This window comes from Podarcis melisellensis, assembly GCF_964234715.1.
Source record: "Podarcis melisellensis genome assembly, chromosome: 9".
Lineage (NCBI taxonomy): Eukaryota > Metazoa > Chordata > Lepidosauria > Squamata > Lacertidae > Podarcis > Podarcis melisellensis.
Window position 1 is genome coordinate 77,097,908 of NC_138541.1, and position 19,415 is coordinate 77,117,322.

General features: G+C 48.0%; 1 protein-coding gene across 1 annotated transcript; it reads right to left on the bottom strand.

Annotated features, from left to right (window-relative positions):
- Positions 1-5,911: 5,911 nt before the first annotated feature.
- CHRNB4 (cholinergic receptor nicotinic beta 4 subunit) lies at positions 5,912-18,228 on the bottom strand. Its single transcript, XM_081925689.1, has 6 exons — positions 18,014-18,228; positions 15,114-15,259; positions 11,570-11,614; positions 10,521-10,630; positions 8,008-8,983; positions 5,912-6,479 (listed from the first exon to the last, which is right to left on the bottom strand). The coding sequence occupies exons 1-6, from the start codon at positions 18,066-18,068 to the stop codon at positions 6,339-6,341; spliced, it is 1,473 nt and encodes a 490-aa protein (XP_081781815.1). The 5' UTR covers positions 18,069-18,228; the 3' UTR covers positions 5,912-6,338.
- Between the last annotated feature and the right edge of the window lie 1,187 nt (positions 18,229-19,415).

The window sequence follows — 19,415 nt, forward strand, 5'->3', positions numbered from 1 at the left end:
GGCATACATAAATAGAATCTTTGTTTTCTTTGGCAGGTCTTGTCCTACAATCCCTAATAAAAATGCTTCTGTTTTTTTGCAAATGTCATTCTAAACATTTTTTAAAATTCATTATATATCATTTCCCAAAATTTTTATATTTCTCTACATTCCCACCACATATGATTTACATTTCCAGCATATGTTTCACCAGGGTTTTGTACATTTTTGCTATTTGTACTGGTGTTATATACCATCTATACATCATTTTCATATAGTTTTCTTTCAGAAGAGAACAGTCTGTAAATTTTAAATCTGTTTTCCACAGTTTTTCACAATCCTCAAATTGTATGTTGTGTCCTATATCTTGTGCCCATTTGATCATGACCGATTTTACTTCCTTGTCTTTTGTTTCCCATTCTAACAGGATACTTACTATATGCACCCTTCAGCAACTTCACTTTTCCTTCTATAACTTCCTTTCGAAATCTAGAAGTGGTATAACTAAATCCTTTCTTGCTATCTTCTTTGTATATCTCATGTAATTGCCTGTAATGTAACCAACTCTGAAAATGATCTTTTATTTCCTCATACTCTTTTAATTTCCATTTTCCTTCTTCATCTTTTAATAAATCACTGTATGTAAGCCACTTCCCTTTTTTCCCAAGTGGTTTGAGCAGCAAAGCTTCAATTGGTGAGGGCTACCAAGGTGTCTTTTGTTCTATTAAATCTTTATATCTCTCCCAGACCCTCATTAATGATTTCCTAATTATATGATTGTAAAATCCTTTATGTACTTTTCCTTTCCTATACCATAAATATGCATGCCATCCAAATCTGTTATCGTGGCCTTCTAAGTCCAATGCTTCTTCCTTTTCCAGTTTTATCCAGTCCCTGATCCATACCAAACATGCAGCCTCATAATACAATTTAAGGTCTGGGAGGGCAAAACCGTCTTTCTTTTGTATCTGTAAGTATCTTATGAAGAAGAAGAAGAGGAGGAGGAGGAGGAGGAGAAGTAGTAGTTTGGATTTGATATCCCACTTTATCACTACCCGAAGGAGTCTCAAAGCGGCTAACATTCTCCTTTCCCTTCCGCCCCCACAACAAAAACTCTGTGAGGTGAGTGGGGCTGAGAGACTTCAGAGAAGTGTGACTGGCCCAAGGTCACCCAGCAGCTGCATGTGGAGGAGCGGAGACACAAACCCGGTTCAGTTCACCAGTTTACGAGTCTACTGCTCTTAACCACTACATCACGCTGGCTCTCTTATGTTTAATTCTTGGCCTTTTGCCGCCCCCCCCCCCCCGATAAACTTGGAAATTTCCTTCTGCCATCTTTTGAGGTAATCATCTCTCACCATTACTGGGACTATCTGAAAAAGGAAGAGCATTTTTGGCAAAACATTCATTTTTACCGCTGCTATTTTTGCTAGTAGGGATGTGAGGGTGATCTCGCTGTGACATCTGTCACTCCACTGATCGCCAGAGTTGATTCGGCTGATCTGGCTGGCTAGGCTGATGTCCCCAGCATATGGAAGGCCTCAGATTCCTCATCCCTATTGTAGATGGTTACATTTTGTCTAATAGCCAGAGATGTCTCTTTAATGGGGGTTGTCTAGAAGATGTTTCAAGGGAACACTGATGGTTGGTGGCTACTAGCTAGCTGCTCCGGTGGGATGCTGAGAAACAATTTGAGAGTTGGAATGTGGTCAGCAAAAGAGACAGATGTCTGAATTTGCTGGCAAGAAACAGCCTTGTGGGGCTCCAATGAGATGGTGTTGATTATGGAGGAACTGGTGCTGCTTTCAGGACCCTGACCTGTCCCTCTTCTGCACATCATCTGAGATCATCTGAGGAGCTCCTCCCGGGCCCCTTTCTCTTCCGTTGTGCTCAACAGGATGTAGCTTTGTGATGTGGCTAGTAGTGCTGCCTCTGAAACGTTTCTCCACTTCGATAAGTCAGGAGCCAGGATGATGTCTGTGTGATATCTATGCGTATTGTTATTTTCACCCCACTTCTCATTTCATAAACATTTCATTCATTTTTCTCATATTGCTGTATCCAGTATACATGGGTGGGGAATGTAAATGTAAAACACCATAAAAAATAAAGGATATAATGAAACAAGATCTTAGGCATATGTCCTTCACCAAGTAATCAATTAAACCAAACATAATACTTTTCTATCCAGAGTAGCTCACCCTACTTTTCTGACTGCGCAGAGGCTGATTTGGTGTTTTGCAATGTCCGAATGTAAATGGAGGCACATAGCTTCAATACCATTGCTCTCACTTCAGATCTGTAGAGAAAGCCAGCACCTAAGATGCTCACGGAAGCCAAACTCGGATCTCTGTCCCGCTGGCCTCATTTGCACATCAGGTTACATAGCTAACAGTTACGGTGAAGGTGCCAACTCTGGCTGCTTTGATTCTTCCCACTCCTACTGGGAGGAAACAAACCATAAGCCAAGGCTTTCAGTTTGCTTTGCTCCCAATGAACCATGTTCTGTAGCCAAGGCTTTGTATGGTTTGTTGCTGTAAATCAAACCATGATCCCTCGTTGGCTAAGCCAGGTCCTGTGGCTTGTTTCCTTTGCCCACAACAACTTAGAAAGGTGTGTTCATGTACTTTACCATGACATGGAAAGTAGACTGCTGTGCTTCTGAGCTTTGAACAGTCATTCCAGTTTGTTTGCAGGTCGGTTATACAATAATGTGCACTCATCTTGCATTCATTCTCATTGGCTCTTGGGGTGTTTACACATGCTCCCCTTAAACATTTGTTCATCCCATCCTTTTCCATGCATTTCCCCTGTCACATTCCAAACTGCAAAATGCCAGCTGTTTTTTAAGTGAATTTGTTACACATGGACAACAGAACTCTTCAATCCTAATCCAAGCCTAAAATTTTCACTCCTGCAAAACAGTGACCATCTGGAGGTGCCCGGTATCAGTTTCACTGCTACTGCAATCTATTGCTCTTCTTGTGTAGAGCCACCTTGCTTTCCCCCAACCAATTCTGATGGGTCATCTCCACAGACCATCAACTAGCTCTTAGCTCTCATAAAGGGTGGAGACAGGTATTGCCTCGGGCTGCCCACACAATCAGTTAGGAAACCCATAACAACATGTGTCAGGGGCTCAGGAGCAGAGGCACAGGGGAGAGATGAAATGGAGAGCGAAGGGGAAGAATCTGAGGGCAGCGTAGGGGAGTATGACAGTGGCCCGAGAGATTCCATGAGTCTATCCAGCGAATCAGAAGATTCCCAGAGGGGGGCGCCGATGGCCAGGGCGAGGGGGGTCCCAGGGGGGACGCACCAGAAGCAAGGGGCCAGCGGGGACTCCCAAAGCAGCAGCGGGAGATCAGGACCAGCTTCCCCACCAGAGCGTAGTAGGGGGGGGAAGGGTCCCATGTATCAGGGCCAGCGTCTCCCTCAGCAGGGAGAGAAGATGAGCCAGAGCTGGCCACGCCTCCATCGCTGAGTGAGGGAACGGAGGGGAAGTCAGGTTCAGCTAGCCTCCCCGAAGGGGGAAGCAGTGACAGGAGCAGTGTGACGGTCAGGAGGAAAGTGGCCGGCTGGGCGCGCGCGCCAAGTTCAAATGTACAGGCGCGCGGGACAGCAGAAAACCCGGATTGGGAACCAGGTCCTAAAGCCCGCCGGAGGCAGGGGGAAGACTCAGGGGACTCAGCGTCAGAAGAGTCTAGAAAGGGCAAGACCCCAGCGGACAGGCGGAACCAGAGGAGGAAAGAGCAAAGGAAGAGGTGGAGCAAGGCTAGAGTCTTAAACTGGTGTCTGGGGGGAGGAGATTCAGACGGAGCTTCAGCGGTCTAGAGTTTGAGACGTAGAGCTGCGCGCTGCGGCTTTGAAAGTGAAACTGAACTTCAATAAAGACTTTTGTATATAACAACGAACTGGCGTTGGTCCTTTGTGAGCTGGGACCTCGGGCAGCTCTGACAACATGTTTGCGTATTCCTTTGTGTTAGTCTGTTGTCTTCAAACAATCAGTGTTTTGGCTGAAACCGGAAAGGACTATAAGTCAGGTGTGGTGCATTTTGTGGAAACAAGCATCAGAGCAACAGAGCACCCTGTGAAATAAAGAGGACTCCCACTCTGAAAGCGTTTTAAGTAAAATACTATTTTAATAGACTGTCTTTGTGCCTACAGAGAAAAATCTGCAAGTTCCAAACATACCTCCTACCATTTCTGTAAAAGACCAAAATAAAATATTTTGCATTCAATTCAGTTTTTCAGACCTGAATTCCATCTTTAAACGCAGCCTGTTGCATGGAGTCCACTTGATTTATTTATTTTATTATTTTGACTACATATGCCTGCACCTGTCTGACTCTTTCTGTCCCTGCCTTCCACTTTTTCCTTATTTCCCTCCATGCTATGGACTACACTCCCACCCCCAGTGCCTTAAGACTTTAGCCTAGGAGCATTCAGGCATTCCTTCTCACACCCAGGTCCCCTGGTGTCTGAAAGAGCCTTTGGTTCAACCTGCACATGACGTAAACCAGGGAAATCTGGAAATCTGGGCCTGCAGGAGCTGATGGACTGCAACTCCCATCATCTCTGGCCATTGGCTATGCTGGCGTAGACTGATGGGCGTTGGAATCCAATGACATCTGGGGGGGTGCCAGTTAGCCAGCCCTATGCTAACTGTGGTCAGTGCCAGCCGGGCATTTTGCTGCCTGAGGTGAAGGACAAGAGCACATTCTGCCATCTGAAGTCAGCTGGACCAGCAGCTGAATCTTACTTCTGCACTGGTGAGCGGGCAGCATGAGGGTCGCAGGGCAGGCTGCATACAGCCCTCCAATCTCTTACCCTCAGCATCTCATCTGCTGCCTGTGGCAAAGACCCCACTCTGCCTAAAGGTATGGCTGAGTACAAGGATGATCTGCAGCAGGGGTCCCCAAACTTTTTCAGCAGGGGGCTGGTCCACTGTCCCTCAGACCTTGCGGGGAGCTGGACTATATTTGGGGGGGATGAACAAGGGATGGTGAGCAGTGTGCGAAAGGGCCCCAGAGAGGGGGGGCTTTAAATGGCGGCTGCTTGAGAGGGGCGCTCAGTCAACCACGGCTCCTGTGTCTTGCGAGTGGCAGGGGCTGGTGGCGGAGGGATGATGAGTGGTGCGTGAAAGGGCTCCAAAGAGGGGCTGGCACCAGCAAAGCCCAGCCCTCTTCCTCCTCTAGGCAGGGCGGGGAGAAGCCAGGAGAAGGGAGGGAGGAGGCGCCACCACTGCCGTGTGAGGGAGAGGGAGGGAGATGGAAAGAACATGCATACTAGCGATCCATGCAGTGATTCCCGGACTGTCTGAGGGCTGGATTTAGAAGGCAATTGGGCCTGATCCGGCCCATGGGCCTTAGTTTGCTGACCCATGATCTGCAGTGAGCCTTCAGTTCTCGTGCTCCCCATTCCCCACTCCTCCAGCACAGCCACAGTGGGACATCTGATCTCTAAACTGAGCTTAATTTCAGTTCGTGCAAACAAGATAGCTTCTTAAACTATGGTTTGAAGCCAGCTTGCCTCTGCAAAGCACCAGCGGCAGTCTGCCAGGTTCAGACAACATGGCAAGCTGTAGTGAATCTGAAACGGAAGCCAGCGCTTCCACTTGTCTCCTCTCAACCCTGAGAGGAAGGGCAGCACACGAGGCGAAGACTTGCCTAGACTCATTTTTGCAACACTAAGCTTTGCTTTAGCATCGTCTGTGCCCCCAGTGCACACTTCCTACTGAAGAAGGTTGCCAGACGACACAGACCAAGCCTGTGCTTGACAGGCTGTGCATGTTCCTGGGCTCCTACTGTGGGAGAGAGAAATTGTGCTGAAAAAGATATAAATGTATGTGAGCTGAAAACAAGTGTTTTTACAGAATTATAGAGTTGAAAGGGATCCCAAGGGTCCTCTAGTTCAACCCCCAACAATGCCCAAGAAATGAAACTGTTCCAACTTTAAAGGATGCCTGGAGGGGTGATCTCTCCCTACCTGCTGAGCACACATGGGACTCTCATGACCTGGAGGCCCACCAGAGCCCTGGCTGGATTGTATTTTGGAAGCCGTGTAAGGGCAGGCATTTGGGGACTGGGGTTAAATGTACAATTGTTTCCTAATTGTTTTTGCCAGTTTTCGTCAACACCTCACTCAGCGCCAACACCCAGGCTAAAGTGTCACGTGGGATATAAGCCCACCTTAAAGAAGTTGATTAAATCAAATAATGATTTTATGTTATCCCCACCCTAGTAAAAATAAATAAATAAATCCTGCTCAAATGACTGGACTTTGAAATTACACTTGTGGAACTCAAAAGAGAGTCCAGTCCGGTCAGTGAATAAGCAATCCTAGGTCTTGGATTTACCCGTTTAAGGGCTCACGCCAATTGAGTGGTTTTGAAACAGCGGCTGCAGGAATAATCCAACAGTCCCCACCACACAAACAAAGACAAATATCCAGAGAAACAGTCTGTCCACTACCATGGCAACATATTTCCAGTCTTCAATGACCTAGAAGAGAAAAACTCAATTAAATAATTTAATGACTTATCCATTGCATAAACTGCCCAAGTGCCTGTCCCACTGTGCCTCCCTTGCATGGTGTTTATGGAACTTACGTTCGATCATTTCATACTGATGAATTTTAAATACCAGCTAAGAAGTAATCTGGGAATCAGTCTGAGGCTTCAGAAGATATGAGGGTCAGAAAGGCACACTGCTTAATTCAGCCTCAAGCCCAGAAGACCACCTCACGAGGGTGATGGGGGGGGGGGCAATGTCATGTGTGTGACATCAGGACATTGGGAGGAGCTGGGGGTGGGACTGAATACGGCTGCTGCACGGCTTCAATGGCTGGTGGTTCCTCCTCCTCCAGGTACCACCTCCAGTGGGAGGCTGTTTTGACCCTCCATCCCCCTCTGATCGAGGAGTTGTTTTTGGATTACAGGCCCCATCATTCCTGGCCTTTGGCTAAGAGGGCCGGGGTGATGGGAGTTGTAATCCAAGAACATCTGGGGATGCAACATTGAAGAATGCTGGCCTAATCCTTATGCTGCAACCAGGGGTGCCAACTTGAATAAAATATTGTGGGGGCCAGGTAAGCCCTGCCCCACATAATTGATCACATGACACAGTGCACCCACACCATTTGAATGGGAATACCCTATAACTTTGTGGGGGCTCGGACCCCTCAACTATTTCATTTTGGGGGCTGAAGCCCCCATGGCCCCAGGGAGTTGGCTCCTATGGCTACAACCATCTTTGTTTAAAATGGGCAGTTCCACAAAACCAATAAAAAAGCTTTGTTGAATTAGGTCAATAAAGCCATTGGGGCCAAACCTTTACCCCATCATGGACCACTTGCAAATTGCATGTGAGTCCATCTATGACTCCCAACATATTTTTTTCTGCCTGTTGTAGCCATTGCAATGCAGCGTGCTAGATGAGGTATACTTTTTTACTGAACAAAATGAAAGTTTTTAATTCTAGCTCTAGCCCACTGGGTCCCAAAGAAGAGCCTGGAGGCCCCCATGCTGGAGAAACATAAGAAAAGCCTGCAGGATGAGGCCCATGGCCCATCTAGTCCAGCATCCTGTTCTCACAGTAGCCAATCAGATGCGCCAGTGAGAAGCCTGCAAGCAGGATCTGAGCACAAGAGTCCTCTCCCTTCCTGTGCTTTCGAGCGTCTGGCATGCAGAAGCATTTGGTGTCTCCAGCTATGGAAGCAGAGCATAGGCTTTGTGGCCAGTAACCATCTACAGCCCTCTGCCCCATGAATTGGTCTAATCCTCTTTTAAAGCCATCTGAATTGGTGCCCTCCTGAAGGAGGGAGTTCCATAGTTTAACACTGTGCTGTGTGTCCTGAATCTGTCCAAGGGGAGTGGGATTACCTATGGAGGCACCAAGAGGCAAGAGGACCGCCATGAACACAAACCATCATGAACACCCAATAAGACAGAGGCCCTCAAATTGCCTGAGATTTCTAGAGACTGTGGGATCAAGTGTGGTGGGGAAACGAAAGGTTCCTTGTGCTACTTACAGTCTCATTGTTGTCCTCACTTCTCATGTGGTCTGCTATGAAACTGACTCCCTCAATAGCTTCCTGGACCTCAGGAGAAAACTTTGCTGATGACCGTAGCCTGACATCCTGATGGCTGCCAATGTGATCAGGGTTTTCCGTCAGTTTCATGTCGTATTTTTTGGCAGAGGCTGTGTTCACAAAGTAAGTGGAGGAGCCCTTATACAGGTCCGACGGGTTGCTGCCAAACGTATCTGCTTTGCTCCTCTTGCTGCCGGACAGCCTTTGCCTCATGGAGTTATTCTCTGGGCGCTTCATGAACAGGAAGTTGGGCAGCCTCTTGAGGAAGACCACCTTCACCCACGGAGGCATCGCATGGGTGCTGGGAGACCTGTGGTGCACATTCAGCACGCAGACACTGGTCACAATGGAGAACGTCACCAGGACCATTGTGAACATCAGGTACTTCCCAATCAATGGGACGTCCAGCGATGTTGGGGGTACGATTTTGGAGATCAGGAGCAAGAACACAGTCAAAGCGAGCAAGACAGAGATGCACAGCGTCATCTTTTCTCCGCAGTCTGACGGCAGGTAGAAGACGAGGATGGCCAAGGATGTTATGAGCACACAAGGGATGATGAGGTTGATGGTGTAAAAAAGAGGCTTCCGTTTAATGATGAAGTCGTATGTCACATCCACATAGTTTGGGTCCAAGGGGTTCTCAGTTCGCCGCCCCGGGAGCGCCACAATGTCCCATTCACCACTGGGTGTGAAGTCATCCATGCTGGCCGAGCCGGTTTTAAGGATCATGTCGATTTCGGTGTGATCGTAAGTCCATGACCGGAACTTCAAGGTGCAGTTTTGTTGGTCAAAGGGGAAATGCTTCACTTCGATTTTGCAGGCGCTCTTGTAGATGGCTGGAGGCAGCCACAACATGCTCCCGTTATTCTTCACGATCACGTTGGTGTAAACAGAGACTTCATATGTTCCATCAGCACTAAAGGAGTCAAGAAAAATGTAACTATAGAAAAGGACTTGTGGGTTTCAAAGTGCTACAAAGGCCAGCCAGTTTTTGTGACCTGAACCAGCCTGGACAGCTCAGTTGGTTAGAGCATGGTGCTGATAACCCCACGGTTGAAGGTTCGATCCCAGTAAGGGCCAGCTGCCTATTCCTGTATCTCGGGGGGTTGGACTAGATGATCCTCAGGGTACCTTCCAACTCTACAATTCTATGAGTCTATGATTCAAAACTAATTCCGATAATAAAATATTGGGGCTTTTTGACAATGAAAGACCATGAAAGAGCCCATAAATAGTTCGTGTTTCTGCTTATCCAGATTCAATGCCAATACATTACAATCCTATCCCATCCCTACAGTCATGAGGCAAGGAAGAAAGCCACTCATAATAATAATTAGCTGGCAATGCAAAGTGACTTACAATATTTTAAGTAGAAAACAAACACGAACGAAGATTAAAACCAGCATTAAAAGAAAAATTTAAAAGACAATTTTTTCTTCTTTTCAAAACTAGATTAAAACATTCCACCAGTCATGCAAAAAATAAATAAATCCATGGATAGATGTCTTGCCTGGCACCTAAAGGTATGTAACAATGGTGCCAGGCAAGTCTCCCTGGGGAGAGCATTCTGTAAGTGAGGAGCCACCATAAAGGGCCTTGTTCTCATGCTGTTGCCTCAGGACCTCCTGGGAGGAGGAGCATGAAGAAGGGCCTCTGGTGGCAACTGGAGGGTCAGGGCTGGGCTGGGGGGGGGGCAGTCCTTGAGGTATTGGGCTTAGCTCAGGGGTGGGAAATCTTTTAGGCCCAGCAGGCAAGAGCCTTATTGGTCTCCCCCCTGCAGGATGATTTTGAGCAGTGGGTGGGACGACCAACTCAACAAACCTCCTTCAAGAGTAGTTTCAGGGCACCTGAAGTGCAAGGCTCTTCCCAAGCGGCAAGCCTGGGGCTGAGAAAGCTGACTTCTGCAGGGACTGGCTGCATGATCCATCAGGATCCATGGGTTACGTATCTGATCTGGCAGGATTTTACTCAACACCCATCAGCTGAGAGGTAGGTTAGGCTGAGAGTGAGCCCACAGTCCCACCCAGGGAGAGCTTCATGGAGGAGTGGGGATTCGAACCCTGGTCTCTCCCAGGTCACAGTCCAGCACTCCCACCACTACACCACACTGGCTCCCTGGCCTGCAGGCAGGAGCCCCCCCCAACTTAGCTGAACATGCAACATGGGAAGTTGCCTTCTACTGAGTCAGACCACTGGTCCATCTAGTTCAGTATTGCTGACACTGACTGGCAGCAAAGGCTCTCCAGGATTCCAGGCAGGGGAGATGCCAGTGGAGACGGAGCCTGGCCCTCCCCCAGGCTGCCAGGGTCCCACCTGAATTGCGGGGGGGGGGGGGGTCAGAGGAGGCTCAGGCTTTCTATCCACCATGGCAGGAAGGCTTCTTTTTAAAAAAGGGATGGAATCTGGTCCTAAGTCAGACATTTCCTTCATAGCGCCGAGTTGTACAAACTTACTTGTTGTATAGAACAATGTCAGGTAGCCAGACTTTCTTAGCTGGTATTCTCAGCTTATTGATGCCTTCGTACTCCGAGGGCTCCCAGGCTAAGCGGTAGTCCGTCCATTCCTAGAAGCAGGACACAACCCACACTTTGAGTTGCTGTTCCCATTGCACAACAGACTTGCACAGTTAATTGTTTGGCAGCCTTTTTGTACAAAATACAATTAGAATCACACACAAGCATGCACACGCACGCACACACACACTCCAGCTGCTGCAACAACATCATTTATTTAGTTAATTTTACAAGATTTATATAGCACTGGATTGTAATAATACCAGTTTACAAAAGAATAAAACCATAAAATTGCCATTTTATTAAAAACTGTTTACAACTTTTTAAAATATTCAGCACATAAGTAAAAAGCATGCCAGTGTTCAACATGTCTCAATAGGCTCCCCACCCCACCCCATTTTTAGAAGGTGTACAGGGGAGGCACCTGCCTAATGTCAAGATGCAGGGAGTTTTCAGTGCTGCCACACTAAAATACTGATTTCTTACTAATGTGGGGCCAGTTCCACAGGTGTAAGTGGCTGAGTAGGCATATAAGTACATAAGACTAATAAGAACATAAGTCACTCCCTCTCCTCCAAAAGGAACAAATATACTGTGAAGGAAAAAGTGCTCTGTACATTTATCTAGTTTAAATAGAGAGAGAAAACAGTTATCTACAACAATGCGATGGGAGCTGAACCTTGAAATCTGTGCCAAAATGTGAGAGATAAACAGCTTCCCAGCCCTGTATATCTATAACTGCAGGATTCACTGTGATTCCTCAGAGCACCGTCCCATTCACAACTATTCAAAGTGCACTCAGTTGAGCTGGAGTAGTTGCAGTATGTATGATAAATGGCTATAGGTAAATGTGGTTATAGGACTGCAGCCTTCAAAAATAAACCAAGCTGGACGTCATAGCAACCGTCCAAATTCTCAGATACCAATATAATGAGAGGATGGGGTTGTAAATTAATAGAGCAGAAATTATGTATCCATGGGATGCTTACTTGATTGAGCCAGACGTTGGTAGTCATGATCTGTTCACGCTCATTCTGAAGAGAAAGAGAAAGACACAGAAAATCTATGTGGTAAAGAGCAGTATCTTAATTGGATCCATTCATTAGGCTTGAATACGCTTCCCTCCATCCTCTCTCCTGAACCTAGAAGGGCACTCAGGTAGAAAGCAGCAAGGCAGTCAGTCTTCCAGTTCCCTCGGGGACTTCAGAAGGCCAGCATGTATTGTAGCATAAGCTTTGGTGGACCTCTCTGGCCACTGCATCTGAGGCAGAATTGCATTTTTGCATCCCACCCATGAAAGTTAATGCTAAAATAAAGGTTTCCTTTTAAGGCAGGCCTTTGTAGCCTGTCATGTTGGTCCAGATGTTGTGAACTACACCTCTGTGGTTGATGGGCATCATAGTCCAAAACATCTGTAAGGCACCAGGGTGGCCCAGGCGACATTAAATCTTCTAGAAGCAGACATGATTCTATGTGGAGTTTATTCAGATTATTACAAAATAAATGTGGCAGTAAGCCTTGGAACATCTGGAAGAGACTAAGTGGCTGGAGGTGGAAATAAACCACAGAGGAGAAATTGGATTAGAGAGCTTTCTGATGAACCAGGCTCCAGGCTCTTTCGCTAGGCAGATTTCTTAAATGAGAACAAGGCCCATGGCAACACAGAAATTGGAAAATTAATGGACAAGTCACAACCTAAAAGGCTTTGGCAGTTGCTGTGCTGCTGTGCTACTCTTGTACCTCTCCTGGGACAGGAGGGGAAGGGAAATCCAGGAGGAAAGGAAGGAGGACTGGATGGATTCTGCTAGGGTGGGGACCTAGGAGCACAAGAAGAGTCCTACAGAACAGGAACACATGAAGCTGCTTTATTCTGAATCAGACTCATGGCTCCATCGAGCTCAGTATTGCCTCTGCTGAGGGCAGGGCCTCTCCAGGGTTTCAGAATACTGGAGATGCCATTGGAGGTTGAGCCTTCTGCTCTACAGCTGAGCTGAGGCTCTTCTGAAGAAAAGAAAACCCTCAAGCGCCAAAGCCCATCTAGTTCAGCATCCTCTTTCTCGCCAGGGCCAGTCAGATGCCCCCAAAGGAAATCCACAGCAGGACCTGAACGCAGCAGAGCTCTCCCCACTTGTGATCTGCAGCAACTTGTATTCAGAGGAGGCATACTAGCAACAGAAGGAAAACATAGCCATGGGGTTAGGACCCCTGACCATTAGGTCCAGTCGTGGCCAACTCTGGGGTTGCAGCGCTCATCTCGCTTTACTGGCCAAGGGAGCCGGCGTACAGCTTCCATGTCATGTGGCCAGCATGACTAAGCCGCTTCTGGCGAACCAGAGCAGCGCATGGAAACACCATTTACCTTCCTGCCGGAGCGGTACCTATTTATCTACTTGCACTTTGATGTGCTTTTGAACTGCTAGGTTGGCAGGAGCTGGGACCGAGCAACGGGAGCTCACCCCATCGCGGGGATTCGAACCGCCGACCTTCTGACTGGCAAGTCCTAGGCTCTGTGGTTTAACCCACAGCACCACCTGCGTCCCAGCCATGGGGTTAGCAGCCATTAATAGCCCAGTCTGCCATGAATTTGTCCAGTCCATCTTTTAAAGACATACAACTTGGTGTCCACCACTGCATCTTGTGGGAGCAAAAGCCATAGTTTTCCTACATGCTGCAGGAAGACGTTTGTCTGTCCTGAACCTTCTAATATTTATTTAGGGAGTATTCAGGGTCCTAGATGCTGCAGACTTGACGTTCAAGCAGATTGGCCATTTCACTAAAGTTGATTAAAGTCTCTCTCCTTTCTGTCACTCACTTCCAATAAAATATTTCCAAGATGAATTTATACATTTAACACACAGAGGAACTGATCTCTTTCCACGCAGCACTGCCATTCAACTAGTCAAGAGCTGGGGGCCCCCGGAACCCCAATTTGCAACATGAGCCCAGGCAGCCATAGAGCACAAAGGGGGGTTCTTGGGGGTGGGATCCAGCACTAAAGTGGGTGGCTAAAGGGGGGGGGATAGGAAAACTGCATAGCTGCCACCTTTACTCCGCAAAGCAGGATGTGCTCTTGTCACTCCAAGTCATTGTACCAAGGCAAAGAGAGATCAGCTGCAAAGTTGGAAGGCACGGCCTGCCTTCATATGCAGTCAATACCAGAGGGCTGCAGGAAGCTTCCTGAGAATTCAATGAGACTCATTCCCGGCCACGGCGTAGCAGGAGAGACATGTGGCTTGGGCATGCGGCAGACCCCCCCCCAGGGTAAGTGCTGCCCCTGTGGTAAGTGGTTGCCCAGTTCGCCGCCCCCCAGCTGTGCTAGTGACTCCCAGGTTACTGTGTTCAGGATGGCATTGTCTCCTCTGGTTCACAGCAGATCTCCAGGGACTCAAGCTTCTTTTCACATGGCTGCTCAACCACAAGAAGGCTTAAGCCAGGACACATAAAGGGATGTTCTTCTTTACACAGCACATAGTTAAACTACAGAACGAGGATGGCCACCATCTTAGATGGCTTTAAAAGTGGAATAAAAATGTTCCTTTTAAACCAGGCCTTTGGTTCAGAGCTTACGCCCTTTTAAAACTTGGGGGGACGCTATTGGGTTGTTGCGTAATTTTTATTATGTATTTTTTTTTTGTTTTTATAGCTTGATTTTATTCTGTGAACCTCCCTGAGACTCCCTTGTATAGGGTGGCATATAAATTCAAATAAAAATGATGATGATGATAATAATAATAATAATAATAATAATAATAATAATAATAATAATAATTAGATGAATTCATGGTGGAGGGGGTTATTGATAGCTGCCAATCAGGATGCCTCTGCCTAGGTGTCCACAGCTGGAGGCAGCCATGTTGCTGGAAGCCACAGGAAGGGAGAGGGCTCTTGTGCTCGGATTCTGCTGGCTGGTTTCCCAAAGGCAACTGTTCAGACACTATGAGAACAGGATGCTGGGCTAGATGGGCCATGGGCCGGATCCAGCAGACTCTCCTGATGTTGTCCCCAACCTTTTGGGGTCACTGGTGTCATGAATCCCATGGATACGCCATGGAGAGGATAGTCCAGTGTGGAAGACGAGTGAGAGGTACTCACAGAAGAGGCTGACCCAAGGGATGGTGCTAGTAGGACGGGGAATGAGACCCAAGTGGAGTCTTATCTGGAGGAGGGTCCCGGTGGTTTAGGAAAAGGGGGTCTGGATTATGGGGATGGGCCTAGTGGTCTGTTAAAGGAAAGACACATCTCTGTAATAGCAGACACCTCAGGTGCTACGTCACTGTCGGCGTAGAACTCTCTTCTACAGACAGGTCTCTGAGAATAAGCCCAACTGTGGCTAGACTTCACTGAACCCCCTGCCCCATCCCACCCCCCGTCTCCAGGGTTGTGTAGGCAACAGTGTCAGTGTGTGCAAACCCTGTATGGCCAGCCTTCATGGAAGAGTTCCCACGCGCTGGTCCAGTCCCAAAGCTTATGATGTGACCCACACAGTCGCAGATTTTGCTAGGAAGGAGCGATGGAAGGGATGCTCAGACTCACCACATTGATGAGCTGGGCCAGGATAACCTGCAATTCTATAACGACCAGCTGTGAGGAGTTGAAGGCAGGGCGGATTAAGTTGTTGTAGCGAGATGTGTTCAGGAGGTGGTTCATCAGCCTCTCCTCAGCATCAGCTGTGTCACTTCCTATAAAACAGGAAATGGCAACCGGGTCACAAAATGGCAGCACTGTGCCGCCATTCCTCTTGCTTGACTTCAGAGAGGATTGGATTGAAAACACATTGGGTAGGAGATTTATGTGAAGTTTCTAGATCCCATAGTAACTAGGTTTCTTCCCCCACACGATAAATAATAATTTCTCGGTGGACTCATTATAGGTCTATTCTATGACTTTTTGAACCCTCTAGGAAGAACAGCCTCAAAAGCAGAATGACTTTAAGCAGAAAGCAACCATTTTAAAATTAAGAGCAAGCACATCAAATGGCTGGACGGTTTCATTCCTTCACAGCCTTTGAGTAGAAAATTTAACCATGGGGGAAGAAACCATAAAACACGCCCCCATCACACACACACACACACACACAAACACCCACCCACCCATCAACATAACCTTGAGGTGGTGGAACAACATTTTGCATGAAAATTCATGTAATGAAAGCTTGATGGGAATCGCAGACTTGGGAATCGCAGACTTGCTTTAGAGTCCCGAAGCAGTCAGGGAAGGGGCGCTCATGTCTTCCATTCTGAACCCTTCCCCACTTGCTTAGCCCTCTTCCTGTCTACTTCTTTGCTGTTAAAATACTGTACCCCCAACCACTGAAGCCTCTCCCTGCCTGCCCCCCCAGCTGCTTTACCCTTCCCCTGCCAATTTCTTCTCTTTCAAATGTACCAGCACCTACTCAGCCCTCTTCCCCACTCCAACTGCACTAATCCAGGCAAGGTCCATGAAGTGGCGTAGTGTGGGGGGTGCAGGGGGGGCCCGGCCACACCGGGCACAACATCTGGGGGTTAGGGGGCACAAATCTATGGGTTAGGGGGTGCAAATTACTTGCCTTGCCCCGGGTGCTGACAACCCACGCTACGCCACTGGGTCCATGTGAGAAAATAATCTAAGAGCCAGACTCTTTATAAACTACCGATCCTATTCCACCACCAAATGCTATTTTCTCCTCATTTTGTGGCAAATAAGGACATGCCACTAGATGTCAGCAGCAGGTTGCTTTGGAATATATATTTTTATGTTGGAGCCTCAATGGTGCCCAAAATTCATGTTGTTCCTTCAATCAGTGTTAAGGTCCTTCCCCTTACTACTACTACTACTACTATTACGTAAATTAAGTCCTGGGCACATTATATTCTGAAAGCAAAATAACCCAAATTATCACCATTACTGTGTCAGATTACAAATTATGGCTAAACCTCTGGTTATTTCCACCACCACCAACCAATATGTGAGATTAGTGGTTTCCTTGCACCACAACAGGCTAGCAACTTTTCATTCAACCAATTAACATTGTCACCAGGAGGGGCAACCCTGTTCAAGCGGCCTATGAAAATTATTTTAAAAACACAGCAATTCAGTCATTTAAAAATCTGAATTAAAATCACTAACTGATACTTAACTAACTGATACGTTTCCCCTACAGCTGGTTTAATTATGCAGCAGTTTCAGTTCCACAGAATACACTTATCTAAGGATTCAAAGTGAGTCACTAGACCTCAGTCAATACAGCAACCACATGCCCACCTTGGAAACAGAATCAATTTCTTTGTTGTGAAGTTGGCAAATGCATTTACAGGCTCTGCAGCATAGCAAAAACTACATGCAACTTCTTTTCTCTGTCTTCTACTTTAGACTGGCTAATTGCAACAAGCAAGGATCCTTTGCTAGACTTTACGTAATTCCAGATTTTCTTTCTCCTTCTCTATGTCAGCAAAGAACAGGGAGGAAATGTAAATTTTAAGATGTCTTTATTGAATGCCATTGTTATTGCTTCTCAGGATGCTCTATTAGAACATGATTTATTCATGTTGCCTAAATGTTGCCTACTGCACTCTAGCAAAATCATGTCAGCATCGTGTCCGAGGCAAGTAAGATCTAATGGATCCTCACTTAAAAAACCTAAGTCGTTTTTTTAAAAAAACGAAAACAGAACACACAGAGAGATATTTGTTTAGGTCAAAAGTCAGCGTTCTTTTTCTCTTTTCGTTTCAGCCTTAACTCTCCCCTCTAGACACATGCAATGTTTTATCGACAAAAAGTCCCTCGTTCAGTAAACGAAACACAACTTGGGTAACGAAACGACGCCGTCCTTTTTGGAAGGACAGCAAGATCCATCGCCTGGTTAAGTCAGAGCATGTGAATTCGAGCCAGTTTGCTCCCTCGGAATCTGGCAGAACAAAGAGGGAGGCTGAGGATGGGGTTCTCGAACAACATGGCTAAAGTAATACCCTCTGAAACGCCGCTCTGCACTGAGATGCTACGAAGACATCTCAATGCGGGAGGAAAATACCCATGCTCGGATTTTCAGCCGGGGGCTTGTTTTTACCACTTTCTCAACGATCAATTGCTTCTCACTTGCTCAAATAAAAGGGCTGCAAGATCTCGAGCGTCTTGCTTCTGCGATTCCCATAAAGTGACAGGAAACTCCCTCCTGACATCTCCCCTCGACTCAATGCCCAGCCGAGGCACATTGGTTTGCCGTTCCGCTTTGGCACCGGCTCAGTTAAGCAGGTCTGCGCTACATGCCGGTCTTCCTGATCCCATCGAAATCCTGTTCCGCGTAAATTGTGCTTCAACTTTCATGCACCCCCCCTCCCAAAGAAGCAATCGTGCTTGAAAGTTAGAGAAGAACCTTGTTTCCCAAAGAATGGCTCCCCCCCCCCTCCAAAGCTCCCGTCCATTTGCAAGAACTGCATTGAAAAGAAAAGGCAACTCACCGTTGATATAAAAAGAAAGCCCAGCGAAGAGAGATAGCCAGTTGATCTTCCTCATGGCAGTTGCAAGAAGGAGGGGAGCCCTGGTCTGGGGGGGGGGGGGCTCAGCCGTCAGGGCAGGACAGGCAGGGGGGGAAAGCAAAGCACAGCGGAGCTCCCGAGGCGCCCCGAGCAGGGAGGCTGTAGGACCCAGCAGGGGAGCCGAGATCCCTCCCTCTCCGCAGCTGGAGATGTGCAGCAGGAGGCATCATGATGTGCGCGTGTGGGGAGAAGAAGGGGGAAGCCACGTCGACGGGCCACTGAGCGCCCTGGCCCTGGACGAGCAAATGGGCCACGTGACCAGCTTGCTTCACAGGGGGGGGGTTCATTAGCTAGATGCAATAGAGCGGGGCGGGGGGGGGAGAGAGGCAGAACTGTGGGCCAAAGCAGTGCGTGTCCAGGCAGCCCTTGCTCTGGGAGACGCCTTAGGGCGCCCCCAGCCAGCACCACTGCAGGATACATGTGGGCATCAGGCCTCCCCCCAGCTCACCCACACCCTCTCAGCTGAAAGGAAAGCAGAGAGAGCGGACTCCTGGTTCAGGGGTAGGACACATGCTTGGCGTCCAGAAGGTCCCGGGTTCAATCCCTGGCCCCTCTGGGTGGGGATGGCTCCTGGCCATGATGGCTAGGCTGTGCCTCTACAGCGGAATACCAGAGCGCTGCTTTTGTGCAGGATGTCTGACTAGCCGGGCCATTGGCCTGATCCAGCAGCCTTTTCTTATGTTTCTGTTAGAACCCCCCTGCCTGAAACCCTGGCCAGTCAGTGCAGACCAGGAATGGGACACCTGTGCCCCCGCAGATGCCTTTGGACGCCTGACTGCCGTCACCTGGGGCCAGTAGAGCTGTAATCCAGCAACACCTGGAGGGCCACAGATTCCCCACCCTTGGTGCAGGGAGGGCTGGGGCACGTGGGCCAATGGTCTGATCCAGGAGGCTTCCTGTGCTCCACCAACTTCAGTCTCCTACATGTAAGCTGGACAGAAGGCGCCTTTGACCATGTGCAGAGTGCTTCTCCCCTTCTCATATTGCCTCTCTGTTTGCCCGTGGGACAGCTGAGCCAGGACCAAGAAATGAGGTTCATAGAGGAGCATTCAGAGAAATATCAGAGGGGGGAGATTTCAAAGAAGAGCTGGGTTCTGGTTTGCATATTGTTTTGGAAAGCGTGAAGTTGGTAGATTTGGCTTAAAATGCCAAATCTTTAAAAGAATTGAATGTCTTCTCCATCCCTTGCTCCGCTACCCCCTTGACCCTCTCGATGGTCCATCTTTTCTCCCGCTTCCCCTTCTCTCTGCATCTTACGCTACTTGGCACTTTCTCTCTTTGTGAAGTTCCTCTGTGCATTGTCTGACTCAGGCTTCCTGCAAGC

Excerpts from the sequence above, each read along its gene's own strand:
- CHRNB4 (XM_081925689.1), bottom strand. The coding sequence starts at position 18,068 with ATGAGGAAGATCAACTGGCTATCTCTCTTCGCTGGGCTTTCTTTTTAT. Across the intron at positions 11,615-15,113 it reads TGGCCCAGCTCATCAATGTG|AATGAGCGTGAACAGATCAT; the intron begins GTGAGTCTGAGC and ends CTTTCTCTTCAG. Across the intron at positions 8,984-10,520 it reads GACATTGTTCTATACAACAA|TGCTGATGGAACATATGAAG; the intron begins GTAAGTTTGTAC and ends TGACTCCTTTAG.